Genomic DNA, 17,950 nt, shown 5'->3' with positions numbered 1-17,950 from the left:
TGGGCCCGTGAGCCATGGCCGCTGAGCCTGTGTGTCTGGAGCCTGTGCTCCGCAATGGGAGAGGCCACAACAGTGAGAGGCCCACGTACAGCAAAAAAAAAAAAAAAAAAAATCCTAAGACAACCACTAAAAAACATTAGCACTAATAAATGATTTCAGCAGAATTGGAGAATACAAGATCAATATATAAATCAACTGCATTTCCATACTCCAGCAATAAACAATCTAAAATTAAATTAAGAAAATAAATCCATTTATGATGGTATCAAACAATGATAATATGCCAAAAAATAAATTTAACAAAAGAAGTACAAAACACACACTGAAAACTACAAAACACCATTGAAAGAAAGTAAAGAAGATACAAATAAATGGAAAGTGAACCTGTGTTCATGGATTGGAAGACCCATTATTGTTAAGATGGCAATAATCTCCAAATAGATCTATAGAAATAATATAATCCCTATTAAAATTCCAGCATTGTTTTGCAGGAATTGGCAAGTTTACCTTATTATGTATATGAAAGTGAAAGGGATCCAGAATGTCTGCAAAAATTTTAAATAAGAAGAACAAAGTTGGAAGACTCATACACCCAAATCTGAAAACTAACTACAAAGCTGTAATGATCAAGGCAGTGTGCTTTTGGCTTTCGATTAGAGTTATAGATCAATAAAATAACAATTTCTAGAAATAAATTCTAACACTTATGGTCAATTGATATTTGGAGAGAGCAAGAACATTAAATGGAGAAAGACTGATGTTTTCAAAATTTTAAAATGTTATGCTTCAAATGACACAATCAAAAAATGAAAAGGTAACCCACAGAATGGATAAAAATATTTGCAAATCATGTATTGGATAAGCGTCTAGCATCCACAATATATAATGAATACTTAACTACAACAATTAAAAAGACAACCCAATGAAATATGTGTAAAGAATTTAAATAATTTCTCAAATAAAATATTCTAATAGCTAATAAGAAAGTGCAAATATTCTCAACATCATTACACAATAGGGAATGCAAATCAAAAGCACAGTGAGAAACTAATTCACACCCACCAGGATGGCTAAAGTCCAAAAGACAGACAATAACAGAGTTGAGAATTTAGAGGAATTGGAACTCATACATTTGTTCATTGCTGGTGCAATACATAATGGTGAAAATTGTTTTTTAGGGTCTCAAAATGTGAAACATTTTGAGTTACCACACAACTCAGCAACTCTCACCTTTTGCATCTACCTAATAGAAATAAAAGCTTATGTCCACACAAAAACTTGTACAAAAATAACATTATTATGATACGAATATTATTGGAAAGCAGAGATAAGACATGCCAGCTGAGACACCCAGTGGACCACCCAACTCCAAGCAAAATCAGTAGTTTACTAACAGTACACAAGTGAGGCCAGTCCAGCACAAGGAGATCTTAATGAGATCAGAGGATATTTAAGAATTGTGAGCTAAATAAATAGTTGTCCTTTTAAGCCACTAAATTTTGGAGTAGTTTGTTATGAGCAACAAAAAGTGTCTCAGAAATCTATAAATGACTAAAACAAGGAATAGAAGTAAGAATGTATGAAAATATCTAATTTTCAAGCACAGTAAAATAAAATACCTAGCAAATATGTGAAACCTATAAGAAGAAAAGTTCACAAACTAAGGGGGATTAAAAAGTTAATTACAGAGAGTGGGACTCCTGAGATGGTGAAATAATGAGGTCTGCAAATCCTTTCCACAATAAGCAATGATAAAAGACAAAAGTCTCAAAAACATTTCAAGATTCTGGCAATTGACCAAGGGCATTAAAATGAGAAATATTAATTAAAGAAAAACTATTAATCCTATGGTAAGAACAGTGGGAATCTGTGACATTTCACCTGAGGTTGTCCCCAACCACATCTCAAATTGTATTGTGTGGTAATTCTACCATGGTAGGTCAAGCCATAAAATCCAAACACTTCCCTATCAGAGGAGGATAACTTGATTTGGTGCAGAGCAGGGCAAAACTACGTGCCCAGATATACTGTCAAAAACAGTAGTGACTTCTGTGGCAAATGAATATTGAAGGGCATCATCACAGATAAACTTAGGCTGTGATACTGGTTATTTTAAGCAACAGACCAGAAGATGAGCCAGAAATCTAACATGGAATTGGGGGGGGGGGATATGATAGCCATAACGGGTCTTGACAACCTTCCATATATCCTTTATAGTCTGGAATATTCCATTCATGCACCAGTTAACACTCATGCTCAGGAGAGACTGAAAGGGGTCTAAGATATCGACAAGTTCATGGCTGAACTTGTAACGTTACTCACTACCTGAGGAGATGTGAGAAAGTCCTATAAAAATCAAAACGTACCTGACTTGAAAACTGAATACTTTCCCTAACAGACAAATCCATTTGCAAACGTTAGAAGCCTACTAGCTCAAATGTTGGAGCATAGCCTCTGACCAGTCATTGGCTGACCACTAAGATATGTTCACCCAAGGTCAACCACAAAAATCCTGGCTTAAAAGTAGAAACAAGAATTTAAAAAACAGTAAGCACAATAAAACAATGTTACCCACATATTTGAAAATGCAGTCATTAGAAACTATGAGGTAGACCTTATTGGATTTAGCACACGAAACTATAAAACAACTATGGTAAACATGGAACTGAAAGGAACCATGTTTAAAGAAGTAAAGGAATGATGACATTGACTCATAAAAAAGAGAGTATCAGTAAAGAATATAAATTACACATTATAATGTACAGCTTGGTGATGATGGCTAATAACACTGCATCATATACTTGAATGTTCTAAGAGAGTAGAATTTAAATGTTCTCACCACAAAAGAGAAATGAAAATTAATTATGTGATGGGATGGACGTGGTAGCCAATACTACAGTGGTAATCATTTTGTAATTTATAAATGTATCAAGTCAACACATACACATTAAACTTACACAGTTATGTGTCAATTATATCTCAATAAACCTGAGTGAAATAGAAAAAACAAATAATAATTATAAAATTGTAAAAAAGAACTAAATAGATACTTGAGTTGAAAATATAATAACTAAAATTATATAAGCTCACTAGCAGAAAGAATAAATGAAAATAATAATGTATCAATAGAAATTATTCAACATAAAGAACAGAAAGGAAAAACAAGAAGTAAAGTGAACAGAATCTCAGACACCTGTTTGACACCATGAAGCAAATACACATTTACAGAATGAGCATCTTAGAAGGAGAGGAGACATAGAAATGATCAAAAACAAAACAAAACAAACAAAAATACAAAACTTGAGTAAATAATAGCTAAAAACTCCCAAACAATGAAAATCACTAATCTACACATTACTTAGGCTTAACAAACTTCAAGTAAGATAAAATCAAAGACAATCACACATAGACACATCATAGTTGTAGTTACTGGACAACAGCCACAAGGAGAAAATCTTTACACTGAGAAGAAAAAAGTGGTACATCACCTATAGGAGAAGCACAGCAAGGTTCAGAGCTGACTTCTCATTAGAATCAATGGAGACCAGGTGGGGTTACAAATTCAAAGTGCTACCACAAAATACTCTCAATCAAGAATTCTATACTCAGCAAAACTATTCTTCTTAAGTAAAGGCAACAGAAAGCCATTCTCAAATTTTAAAGACAGAGAGAGAGAGAGAAATCAGTGATAGCAGAGCTGCTCTGCCAGAAATAATAAGGCAAGAAATGGTAATAATCAGGAAATTCTCAGGTTGAAAAGATGACACAAAACAGTAACTCATGTCTACATAAGTATAATAAAGAACATTGGTACTAGCAATAACAAAGTATAAAACAATAAATATCTTGTCTTTTCTTCTCTAAAATTAGTTTAAAAAAACTTGCAAAAGACAGTAATTTATCCCTTTTTTTTTCTTTTTTGGCCAAGCGGCTTCTGGGATCTTAGTTCGCCAACCAGGGATCGAACCTGGGCCCCCAGCAGTGAAAAAGCCTGCATCCTAACCACTGGGCCATCAAGGAATTCCCACAAAAGACAATAATTTAAATTTCAAGAAAGGGTGGTATAAACTCATCTCTCCCTGTTCCTCCAAGCTGATCAAAATTATAAAAAAGTAAAAACCCTGAAATAATATAACAAAAAAATCATAGGAAGTCTCTAAAAGGTGGAAGTAAGAAGGTACCTGTACAGGTATGCTAGGAATGGAAGAACAACATAGCTTCTCAGCAATTCCCAACACCCCATCCAGTGGCAAAAAAGTAGTCCAGGTAGAAATGGAATGAGAAACCCATTAACACCGTGATGCCTAGAATAGTAACCTCTGCACCACAGCATGGAGCTTCTCATTAACGAGCTTGAGACAACAGGTGGCCTGGACCAGGAAACAGCCATTTGGTCCTATTGGCGGTATCAGCAGGGAAGAGCGAAACTCTTCTGACAAAATATCTCCACCCCCACAGGCTTGATGTCTCCTGTACCTACCTAGAAACGCTAGGCAGAATGACCCTGGGAAGTAACTCCCACCCGCACAAACAGTACTAGAGTCCCACTGGCACTGGGTGGACCAGGGAGACACTTTCCACCTGCACAGGCCCACCATCTACAATATTCCACTCAGAGGCAATAGAAGGAGACAGGGGAAGGTCCTTCCACTCCTGCAGGCAGGACAGGCAAGTATCACTGGGACCCGCAGAAACAGTGACTGAACCAAGAAGACCAAAATAGCATTATGAAGGCTCTGAGAACTTTTGTCATTGAATTTAACCCATATAATTTGGTCAGGACTTATGTGCTACAACTAAGGAGTCTGAATGAACAAAATAAAAGATTTAAGTAGAATGAAGAATTGCATAACGTAATAGTAAAAATTTCCAGAAAGCAACTGAAAACCATTTGCCATACCAAGAACCAGGAAAATCACAACTTGAGGGAGAAAAGTCAGTCAATACATGTCAACACCAAAGTACATCACTTGGTAGAATTATCTGACAAAGATTTAAAGTAGCCTTTGTAAAATGATGACAACAAATAATTAAAAATATCCTTCATGGGGAGTGAAGTCAACAAAATGGAGAACTAGAAAACACCAAGCCTTCGTTTTTCTCTGGAAACATCAAAAGACAACCAGAAACTGGCTGAAATAACCTCATTGGAGCCTCCAGAAAACCTCAGGAAAACATTCAAAGGTCTACAAATGTCCAATCAAGAAAAAAACATCTTGAAAATGACAGGAAATTTTGTGGTGTTTTTACTCCCCTATGCCCTGTTCCCTTCCCCAGTGTGGCATGGTTTAATCTGGAGGAAATGGTAGTCCATTTCCCAATTCCCTCCCTTATACCAGGTGGAGCAGAGAAGACCTTATCTGCAATGTTCTAACCGGTCTGGAAGGTGCCTGAATGGCTGTTTTCTGTGTCCCCTGGTTATTTTATCAAATGCTGAATTTTCAACAAAAATCACAATGTGTCTTAGTCAGTTTGGGCTGCCCTAACAAAAACACCATAGACTGGGTGCTCAAACAACAAATATTTATTTCTCACAGTTCTGGAGGCCAGGAAGTTTAAAGATTAGGTTTCCAGCATACCCTGTGTCTGATGAGAACATGCTCCCTGGTTCAGAGATGGCCATCTTGCCATCTTCCTGCTCTGTCCTCACATGGTAGAAGAGGTGAGGGAGCTCTCTGGCCTCTCTTTTATAAGGGCACTAATCCCATTCATGAGGGCTCCAGCTTCATGACCTAAGCCACTCCCAAAGGCTCCACTTCCCAGTACCATCACTATGCATTAGTATAAATTTTAGAGGAACAGAAACAGTCTATGTTACAAGGCAAACAAAGAAAAAAAGCATGGCCCAAACGAAGGAAATAAATTGACAGAAACCCTTCCTGAGGACATAGAGACATACTAGACAAAGTCTTTAAAACAACTGCCTAAAATATGCTCAAAGAGCTAAAGGAAAACAAAAAGAATGAAGGGAAGTCAGGAAAATGATATATGAATAAAATGAAAATATCAACAAAGATACAGAAATTATAAAAAGAAACCAAACAAATTCTGGCATTGAAAAATGCGATAACTGAGCTGAAAATTGAGTAGAAGGATTCAACAGTAGATTTAAAGGGGCAGAAGAAAGAAGCAGTAAACTTGAGAACAGGATAACTGAAATTATTGAGTCTGAGAACCAGAAAGAAAAAGGAGGGACTGGTGGGATACCATTATGCAGAACAATATATGACTTAAGGGAATCCCAGAAGAAGAAGAGAGATTATTTAAAGATATAATGGCCAAAAGCTTGCCAAATCTGATGAGCCACATGAACACACAAATCCTTAAGCTTAAATTCTAAGAAGGATAAAGCCAAAGAGACCCACACCAAGACAAATTATAATCAAACTGTCAAAACCTAAAGAGAATATTAATATTGAAGGCAGCAAGAGAAAAGTAACTAACCACATAAAAGGGGTGATAATAAGATTACTAGCCGATTTCTTAGCAAACACTTTAGAGGACAGAAGACAAGGGGATGATATATTTAAAGTGCTGAATGCAAGATGAAACAGGCACTTTGGAAGACAGTCTGGCAGTTTCTCACAAAAAAATCAAACAAAAAAACCATACTGTTACCATATGATGCAGCAATCATGCTGCTTGATATTTACCCAAAGGATTTAAAATATGTCAATACAAAAACCTGTGAATGGATGTTAATAGCAGCTTGATTCATCTCAAAATTGGAAGCAACCAAGATGTCCTTTAGTAGATGAATGGATAAATAAACTGTGGTACATACAGACAATGCAATATTACTCAGTACTAAAAGAAATTAGCTCGCAAGCCATGATAAGGCATGTAGTAAAGTTAAATGCATGTTACCAAGGTAAAGAAGCTAATCTGTAACAACTACATACTGTACATCTCAACTATATGATCTTCTGAAAAAGGCAAAATTATGGAGACAGTAAAAGATCAAAGGTTATTAGACATTATGGGTATGGGAATGATGAATAAAAATTACTAAGAAACTATTTTATAGGTAACATGTTTTAATATGTTAATTATATAAAATTTAAAATAAACTAATAGAGATTTGATTTCCAATTTACTACTGATACTAGTAATTTAAATTCATTAAGGCAGAGATAAAGCAAAAATTAAATAAAATCATTTATTGTCCTATGTTAAAAATTTATTCCAACACTTTTTATAACCTCCCATTGCTAATATAAATTAAGATAAGACAAATAAGTGAAAGTATACTTACTAAATTTTTTTCAACTACAACATGCATTTCTATATACTGAGAGAAGTCTGCAGGTGGCTGAAAAAAAGTCACAATCTTTAGATAAAAATTGAAGAATCATTTAATTATTTTAAGTAATATACTACTTCACAAATTCAACATTGAAAATTCAGTTTTCTATATGAAAATAGAAATCATTTTCAGAATATTGCCTTTGTCATGTCTTTCACACCTGATCAATCACTTAATTTACTCAGAAAATAGCTTTCCTCTACCTTCCATTCTCCATATTCTCACTGGTACTGGGCTACTCATATGATTCTTTTCCCTGAGGAAATTCTTCCCTTGACTTGCCATTATGTGTGTATTTATGTTCGTTTAATGATTCCACTATACATTATTATGCTGTATGGTTTTATCTACGGCCTTGAAAGAGTAGGGGCACATCTCTGTGTTTAGAGGGGTGGGATGTCATCTGAAGGATAAAGCTAATCCTTGTATAAATCACCGCAGAAAAAAGTGAGCAACAGAGAAACAAAATGGGTTTCTTAAACTGCACCATAGATATCTCAGTATGTGGAATCTGGTTATGATGTCATTTAATTAGACCACAGTGGTTAAATTAGGCACTAATGTGAGGCCCGATGGGCTTATGATCTGTGTGACTTACACTCTGCCAACAAGTAATAATTGTTGTAACTACGTTTAATAAAATATTACTTATGTTCATCATTATTTTTACATGAAGTTAACCTAGGAGGAATTCACTAGGGAAAACTTGGAAGACAGTCTTTGTGGGCACTTTAAGACTATAGTGCAGTTAACTCAAAATAGTTTGTTACTAAAATAGCATACCACATATAAGCACTGGACAAATATATAGAAGCAGAAAAGGAGGATCAAATTTCAAAAATTGAGAAAACTTTTATTATGGTATTTTAATGCCTGAATTTTTTTCTTTTTACACTGGTATTTAATCCTTTGAAAGTTCAAAACTATCACATTTTTAGTTAAACCATTTTCCTTAACATAAAGAGGAGCAATAGAGAAAAACAAATCTAGGATTTAGCAGAGAAAAGTGACGATTGTAGTAATTTAAAGGAATAAAAGTCAATAAGGTCAGTAAGACAAATTTAGGGGTGAATGATCATTCATTTTTTCCCTCCATTTAAAAATTCTCTTTGGGCTTCCCTGGTGGCGCAGTGGTTGAGAGTCTGCCTGCCGATGCAGTGGACACGGGTTCGTGCCCCGGTCCGGGAAGATCCCACATGCCGCGGAGCGGCTGGGCCCGTGAGCCATGGCCGCTGCCCCTGCGCGTCCAGAGCCTGTGCTCCACAACGGGAGAAGCCACAGCAGTGAGAGGCCCGCGTACTGCAAAAAATAAAAATAAAAAAATAAAAAAAAATTCTCTTTTAAAACCTTGGAGACTTGAGGTTTTTTTTTTTTTTTAATGCAAATGAAATCCCCTTATGGTCTAATTGGTTTATTTTCATTTCCATCCAAAAGGAAGCACTGAATGCTTCATGATAGTTTTGCTTATAGGATTCCAAAGTTTCATTGAAGTGCCTAAACAAGGAAATGAACTTTACTGGAGGAGAAAAATAAACATTTATATTAATTGAAACTAACAAAATATTAATGGTTTGAGAGATTCAAAGCTATTTCTTTGTTTTAAGCAACGTAAGTGTTAGTTGACTTACATTTCCTGAAGTAATCCTTGTTTATTTTCATCTCTGAGATAGGGATTGATGATATTTAGTTGATTATAATTTATTCACTTATTTACTGGACAATAAGCTTTCATGGGGAAAAGATATAGTCTGTTTCAGCAAAATAATTAAAAATTTAAGACAAAGATGCATAAAAGAATGCCAAGAAATCTGTATATTGGGAAGGTGGGCAGATGTTAAGATTTCAGAAGACCTGAAAAGCTATTTTATTTAGTAAATGAAAGTAGCCAATAAAGAAAACCAATTTCTTGGAAATGTGCTATATAAAGTTGACATCAATTGCATGAAACTTTGCTTTGGTCAAATAAACACTAAAGAATTGGAGCTAGGGAAGAAGATTGGAGAACACTACTAAATGATCCAATTGCAATGTAGTTGGATTAAAAAGTTAAAGTTAAAAGATACCAAAGCCCACTGGTAAGAATATTCAGGAAGTGAGAGGGACATGAAGATGATGATAGATGATAAATGATATAGATAGATAAATAGATAAGTAGGTAGATAGTTAATGTGTGTGTATTTTGTTTAACTTGGGCAGTCATTATGTCCAATGTAAGATCAATAACTCAGAAAAAAATTGGAATAAGAGTGGGAGATCTGTAAATCACAGTAGATAAAGCCGTGAAAAAATATACAAGACAATATACAACACAAACAAAAACCTGAGACATAACACAAGAAATATCATTATCTAGAACATGAGTGTATAAGGAAAAGTCAGAGAAAGTGAGATAGAAAGTGAAGCAGGAGAATTTTATCAGAGAGTAAAGTGAATTGAAAGTTTCAGAAAGTTTTTATATTATTTCACCATTAACATTACACTTAATAGTGATGGACTTTCTTCTTAAAATTGGTCCAAGACAAGGATATTCTTCTCACCTATTCAACACCATGCTAACCAGGGCATGTAGGCAATAAAAGAGAAGTTAAAAGCATCATAATTGAAAAGGAAGAACATAATCTTTGTTTAAGATGACATCATCTTGTACATAGAAGACTACAAAGAGTACAATAAAAAACTAATACCCAATTTAAACAAGTTTGCAGAATATGAAATCAGTATACAAAAGTCAATAATTTCCAAACATGAATAATGAGAAATCCAAATTTGAAATAAAATTTTAAATGTGAAATAGCATTTAAATGACAACATTTGTAGAAATAAATTTAACCTAAGAAGTTTGGCTGACAACTTGAAGACAACTATACAGAAGATTGTGGTAAAAAATTAAAGAAGACCTAAAAACAAAAAGCTGCTCAATGTTCATGGATAGGACGAGTTAATATTGTTAAGTGGCAATATTTCCAAGATTAATCTACAGAATCAACAGAATCCCAGCTTGATTTTTCAGGGAATTGAAAATAAGTGAATTTTAAAATTTATTTGGAGATTGATAGTATCAAGAATAGCCAAAACAATCTTGAAAAAGAACATTACTGAAGGATATACACTTACTAATTCCAAAACTTATTCCAAAGGTATAGTAGTAAAAAGTGTGGCTCTGGCATAAGGATAGACATAAGATCAATGGAGTATTATTGCAAGTGCAGAAATAATCCCTAACATCTATGGTCAACTGATCTTTGAAAAAAAGGGTCATGAAGATTCAGTGGAACAAACATGAGTCTTTTCAACAAATGGTGTTGGGAAAACTAGATATGCATACGAAAAATGATGAATTTAGAGCCCTCCTTCACTCCATACAAAAATTAAATTAAATTGGATCATATATTGAAATGTAAGAGATTAAAGAATAAAACTTTTGGAGGAAATATGAAATAAATTTTGTAAACCTGGTGTGATGGTTAATTTTTTCTGTGAACTTGCCTGGGCCACAATGCCCAGATTTTTGTTCAAAAATTATTCTGGATTTCTCTGTGAAAATGATTTTGGATAAGATAAACATTTAGATTGGTGGACTTTTAGTGGAGTAGATTACCCTTCATAATATGTGTGGAGCTCATCTGATTAGTTGAAGGCCTTATTAGAACAAAGACTACCTTGTAAGCAAGAAGGAATCCTTCCAGCTGACTGCCTTTGGACTTGAATACAACTCTTCCCTTGTCTCCAGCCTGCTAGTCTACAGTCTACTCTAAATTCTTTCATTCTCCCTCTCTTTGTGTGTGTGTGTGTGTGTGTTTACATCAAATATATATGTGTGTGTATGCACACACACACACACACACACACACACACACACACACATACATATATTCTGTTGGTTCTGTTTTCTTGGGGAAGTGTCTTTATTGAAAGATACCCTTAGCCGTGTTGGTGCAGAGCTGAGGTTGAAAACCAAACCCAGAATCTCATTTTGTGAATGGATGAACTACAACACAAATTGAATTTCCACCCTCACAGGGTGTCTACTGGAAGAAATAACATCCTAAAAATTGGAATGAGCGTATATGAGAAACTCTGATGAAGCTGGGGTCACTAAATCCCTAAATTCTTTTTTTAAATAAATAAATATTTATTTATCTATTTTGGCTGTGTTGGGTCTTCGTTGCTGCATGTGGGCTTTCTCTAGTTGTGGCGAGTGGGGGCTACTCTTTGTTGTTATGCACGGGCTTCTCATTGTGGTGGCTTCTCCTGTTGTGGAGCACGGGCTCTAGGCATGCAGGTTTCAGTAGCTGTGGCACACGGGCTCAGTAGTTGTGGCTCGTGAGCTCTAGAGCGCAGGCTCAGTAGTTGTGGCACATGGGCTTAGTTGCTCCATGGCATGTGGGATCTTCCCAGACCAGGGATTGAAACCATGTCCCCTGCATTGGCAGGCAGATTCCTAACTACTGTGCCACCAGGGAAGTCCCTAAACTTCTACTAAATTCTGATGAGTCTCCTTTGCCAGTAGAAGCAGTCTCTCCATCCCTGGATAAGGATATAAGGAAAATGTAATGGCCTACCCTGAGGCAGTTGCCTTAAAAGACACTAGTGATTCTTCTCAGCATCCTAGATAAGTATCTTCATTTTATGTGAATTTTTATGTGAATTTATGTGAATGTCACTTATGTTTATTATATCCAAACTTTGATATAATGGATATGGAGAAAGGAGAGCATCTGCAGACAACAAAGGTCTGGATCACAGGGAAAAATGCCACTAACAGCAGAAAATGCCATCTTGGTGTTCTGGAAAACTGAATGACTAGTTTTAAGACTTACAATAGGTTATGAAGTTTCTGGTATCACTCTCTCTCTCTTTCTCTCTCTCATATACATATGTTAATAATTTTTTATCAGAAAAAAATACATTTTTTATATTGCTGCTTAGTAATAACTATATAGCTTACTCAATTGATCACTTACCTCTACACTTTGTATTTTATAGGGCTTTTCTCTTGACTCAATATCCTTCTCAGCATATAAAGGAGCACCTGTATTCCTATGTTTTACTTGATAAATCACATGTTCAAAACCAATTGAAGGCTCCAAGGGCTCAATTCCATAACTTACATTTTCAAATTGTAGTAAGCCCCTAAAAATTCCAAAAAGTAAGTGAATAAATAAAACAGTTCATTTTTCACAAAGTCAATAAAATGACATAATCAGGGTTTTTTAATAGTATGCAGGTTATTTTCATTCTTAGCCTTACGTGGTGAAGTAAGAAAAAGTTACCGAGTATCCACAAATTTACTGAGTGGAACAGAGTAGTAATGCTATTGGTATTTACCAAGCTACTAGTACTCTGTGGTCTCCACATACACTAAAAAATCGTAATTCAGGAGAAGAGTAGGAGACAGTACAAAAGTCTCCATGCTGTGCTTTTCCAATGACAATTTCCCACTATAAGCCATGCCTCACTTTATAACTTAGCAAAGATCAAGGAAACTAAAAGCTGGTTCTTTGAGAAGATAAATAAAATTGATAAACCTTTAGCCAGCCCCATGAAGAAAAAAAAGGGAGAGGACTCAAATTAATACAACTAGAAATAAAAAGGAGAAGTTGAAACTGACACCATAGAAATACAAAGGATCATAAGAGACTACTACAAGCAATTATATGCCAATAAAAAGAACAGCCTAGAAGAAATTGACAAATTCTTAGAAAGACACAACCCTCCAAGACTGAACCAGGAGGAAGTAGAAAATATAAATAGACCAATCACAAGTACTGAAATTGAAACAGTGATTTAAAAACTTCCAACAAACAAAAGTCCAGGACCAGATGGCTTCACAGGTGAATTCTATCAAACACTTAGAGAAGAGCTAACACATGTCCTTCTCAAACCATTCCAAAAAATTGCAGAGAAAGGAACACTCAGAAGCTCATTCTATGAGGCCACCATCACCCTAATACCAAAACCAGACAAAGGTATCACAAACACACACACACACATTACAGGTCAATATCACTGATGAACATAGATGCAAAAATCCTCAACAAAATACTAGCTAACCAAATCCAACAACACATTAAAAGAATCATATACCATGATCAAGTGGGATTTATCCCAATGATGCAAGGATTCTTCAATATACGTAAACCAATCAGTGTGATACACCATATTAACAAACTGAATAAAAACAATATGATCATCTCAATAGATGCAGAAAAGGCTTTTGACAAAATTAAACACCCATATATGATAAAAACTCTCTAGAAAGTGGGCATAGAGGGAAGCTACCTCAACATAATGAAGGCCATATACGACAAACCTACAGCAAACATCATTCTCAACAGTGAAAAACTGAAAGCATTTCCTCTAAGATCAGGAACAAGACAAGGATGTCCACTCTCTCCACTTTCACTCAACATAGTTTTGGAAGTCCTAGCCACGGCAATCAGAGAAGAAAAAGAAATACAAATTGGAAAAGAAGTTAAACTGTCTGCAGAAGACATGATACTATACATAGAAAATCCTAAAGATGCCACCAGAAAACTACTAGGGCTCATCAATTAATTTGGTAAAGTCACAGGATACAAAATTAATGTGCAGAAATCTGTTGCATTCCTATACACTACTGATGAAAGATCAGAAAGAGAAATTAAGGAAACAATCCCATTTACCATCACATCAAAAATAATAAAGTACCTAGCAATTAACCTACTTAAGGAGGCAAAAGACCTGCATTCAGAAAACTATAAGATACTGATGAAAGAAATCAAAGATGACACAAACAGATGGAGAGATATACCATGTCCTTAGATTGGAACAATCAATATTGTGAAAATGACTATACTACCCAAAGCAATCTACAGATTCAATGCAATCCCTATCAAATTACCAATGGCATTTTTCACAGAACTAGAACAAAAAATTTCACAATTTATATGAAAACACAAAAGACCCCAAATAGCCAAATCAATCTTGAGAAAAAAAAATGGACTAGAGGAATCAGGTTCCCCAGACAATACTACAAAGCTACAGTAATCAAGACAGTATGGTACTGGCACAATAACACAAATATAGATCAATGAAACAGGCTAGAAAGTCCAGATATAAACCTACGCACCTATGGTCACCTAATCTATGACAAAGGAGGCAAGAATATACAATGGAGAAAAGACAGTCTCGTCAATAAGTGGTGCTGGGAACACTGGACCGCTACATGTAAAAGAATGAAATTAGAATGTTCCCTAACACCATACACAAAAATAAACTCAAAATGGATTAAAGACCTAAATGTAAGACTGGATACTATAAAACTCTTAGAGGAAAACATAGGCAGAACACTCTCTGACATAAATCGAAGCAAGATCTTTTTTTGCTCTACCTCCTAGAGTAATGAAAATAAAAACAAAAATAAGCAAATGAGACCTAATTAAACTCAAAGGCTTTTACACAGCAAAGGAAACCATCAACAAAACAAAAAGACCAGCCACAGAATGGGAGAAAATATGTGCAAATGAAACGACCGACAAGGGATTAATCTCCAAAATATACAAACAGCTCATACGGCTCAATATCAAAAAAATGAAACAACCCAATCAAAAAATGGGTGGAAGATCTAAATAGACATTCCTCCAAAGAAGACATACAGATGGCCAAGAGACACATGAAAAGATGCTTCACATCACCAATTATTAGAGAAATGCAAATCAAAACTACAATGGGGTATCACTTCACACTGGTCAGAATGGCCATCATCCAAAAAATCTACGAGCAATAAATACTGGAGAGTGTGTGGAGAAAAGGGAACCCTCCTACACTGTTGGTGTGAATGTAAATTGGTGCTGCCACTATGGACAACAGTATGGAGGTTCCTTAAAAAACTAAAAATAGGGCTACTATATGATCCAGCAATCCTACTCCTGGGTATATATCTGCAGAAAAGCATAATTCGAAAAGATACATGTACCCCAAAGTTCACTGCAGCACTTTTTTACAATAGTCAGGACATGGAAGCAACCTAAATGTCCATCAACAGAGAAATGGATAAAGAAGATGCGGTACATATATACAATGGAACATTACTCAGCCATAAATACAGAATGAAATAATGCCATTTTTAGCAAAATCGATGGACATAAAGATTGTCATACTGAGTGAAGTAAGTCAGACAGAGAAAGATAAATATCATATGATATCACTTATATGTGGAATATTAAAAAAAAATGGTACAAATGAACCTATTTACAAAACATAAATAGAGTCACAGATGTAGAAAACAAACTTATGGTTACCAAGGGGGGGAAGGTGGGGTGGGATGAATTGGAAGATTGGGATTGACATATACACACTACTATATATAAAATAGATAACTAATAAGAACCTACCATATAGCACAGGGAACTCTACTCAATACTCTGTAATGACCTATATATGGGAATAGAATCTAAAAGAGTGGGTATATGTATATGTATAACTGATTCACTTTGCTGTACAGCAGAAACTAACAGAACATTGTAAATCAACTATACTCCAATAAAATTAATTTAAAAATAAAAATAAAGCTTCTGATTATAATTTTTCAAATTTGAAAATTATTTCTTAAAAATTCCATTTTTTGTAACCATAAAATTATGTATAACAACCTGAGTCCAGTACATGTGCTAACGATCACCATAGAATTTGGATAACCTTCAATATACCCTTGGTAGTAGCATAAGTCCTGAAAAATAAACACATATATTTCTATTAGAATAATTTATGTTAAATGCACTATTCTCAAATACTTAAAACACACACACACACACACACACACACACACACACATATATATATATGTATGTATGTGTCAAGCACTAATTGTTTCCAAAATGGATTTATAACATCATTAGATGAACATTTGGCTCAATTTTCCAAAACTGTCCCTACGTGTCCCAAAGAACGAGTAAACTTCCATGATTTTTTCTGTTATAAATGAAACATGACAACCCAATCATTAGGATCAAGGTAAAAATCATCAAAAACTTGTTTCTTCAAACTCTTCTGACTTAATTTTTCAAGGTAGATGTAAAAAGTAAATAAACCCAAAAGATAATTTTTTCTTTTCAAGATTACTTTAGTATAATGGCAGAGTAGCTTGCACTGGATTAGCCTTCTCATCAATGACAAATGTAGACTCTGAAAAATTATTTTTTAAACTCCAACAACAAAGGCAGGCAAGAAAAGGTGAGAGAAGGGAATCAACAATAGAAAGAGGAAAACTGCATTTACTGAGTTTTGTGTTATACTGGTTTTCACCTGAGTGCCTCCCCTTGGCAGGGCAGCACAAAGTAGCAAATGTTCCAACAAAACACACAATCTTACTGACCCTGAGAACTCTTTAGAGAAAAGAATCACAAGCTCTCCAATGTATCATGGAATATCACCAGTATATGATTTAAAATATTAGATATATGAATAAAAGAAAAATGTGGCCCATAGTCAAAAGTAAAACCAGAAAGAAACTGACTTCAAAATAACACCGGATTTTGGAATTAGTAAATAAATGGATTTAAAACAGATATTAAAAACATGATGAAGGACATCATAAAGGAAATTCTGGGCATAATAAGGGAAGCAATTAGGAAATTCAGCAGAGAAATAAAATGTTACAAAAATGCCAACTCTAAATTCTAGAACAAAGAAATACATTTAAAATGAAATACACTGGATATGTTTTACTGACACTGCAGATGGCAAAAAACAAAAACCCTAGAATACAGATCTATAGAAACCATTGAATCTGAAAGAAACCTGAGAGAAAACAAGCTTTAAAAATGGAATATGGCTGCAGCAACCTGTGGGACAATGTTATCTAAAATATGTTTAATTGGAGGTCCAGAAAAATGGAAAGAGAAAATAGGTATAAAAGTATTTGAAAAATTCATGGCCAAATTTAGTGAGAAACCACATTTATAGATTGAGACAATGAATAAACAAATAGGCAATGGCCAAACCATATATAAAAATAAAACTCTGACCTGCAGGAAACCAACCTCTTTACTGACAATAAATAGCTGACTTTGTAGGAAGTCATGCTGCTATCTCCAGTAACAATCCAGGAAGCTAACCAATAACTTATACAGCAATCAGTCCCAATAACAAGGACTTGATTAAAAAGTATCAGCTGCTTCTTCCCTGGTGGTGCAGTGGTTGAGAATCTGCCTGCCAATGCAGGGGACACAGGTTCGAGCCCTAGTCCGGGAAGATTCCACATGCCGTGGAGCAACTAAGCCCATGTGCCACAACTCCTGAGCCTCAACTCTACAGCCTGCAAGCCACAACTACTGAAGCCCGTGCTCCACAACAAGAGAAGCCACCTCAATGAGAAGCCTGTGCACCGCAACGAAGAGTAACCCCAGCTCGACACAACTAGAGAAAGCCCATGCGCAGCAACAAAGGCCCAACACAGCCAAAAATAAATAAATAAATAAAATAAAATTTAAAATAAATAAATATATAAAAAATAAAATAAAAACTTTCAGCTTCCCTAATTTTTGTCCCTGCTTCCACCTTAGAACCAAGCAGAGAAAAGCCAAATAAATACTCCAATCACATAGTTAACCCTTCTACAGCAGCCCCCACCAACAACCTTCAATCAGAGCACACCTGAGGTCT

The 17,950-nt window shown here is 35.1% G+C and overlaps 1 protein-coding gene across 1 annotated transcript in view; it reads right to left on the bottom strand.

The window, feature by feature from the left end:
• Positions 1 to 17,950, bottom strand: part of ADAM2 (ADAM metallopeptidase domain 2) — a 79,792-nt gene that overhangs the window by 45,526 nt on the left and 16,316 nt on the right. Inside the window, exons 5-7 of the mRNA XM_067722117.1 lie at positions 15,940 to 16,016; positions 12,271 to 12,439; positions 7,256 to 7,312 (exon numbers count right to left, since the gene is read on the bottom strand). Of these exons, the coding sequence (XP_067578218.1) occupies positions 7,256 to 7,312; positions 12,271 to 12,439; positions 15,940 to 16,016 (303 nt within the window). The remainder of the gene's footprint in view (positions 1 to 7,255; positions 7,313 to 12,270; positions 12,440 to 15,939; positions 16,017 to 17,950) is intronic.

Source organism: Pseudorca crassidens, chromosome 21 (genome assembly GCF_039906515.1).
Source record: "Pseudorca crassidens isolate mPseCra1 chromosome 21, mPseCra1.hap1, whole genome shotgun sequence".
Lineage (NCBI taxonomy): Eukaryota > Metazoa > Chordata > Mammalia > Artiodactyla > Delphinidae > Pseudorca > Pseudorca crassidens.
Note: the sequence above shows the minus strand (reverse complement) of the source record. Positions and strands in the feature narration are given on the sequence as shown.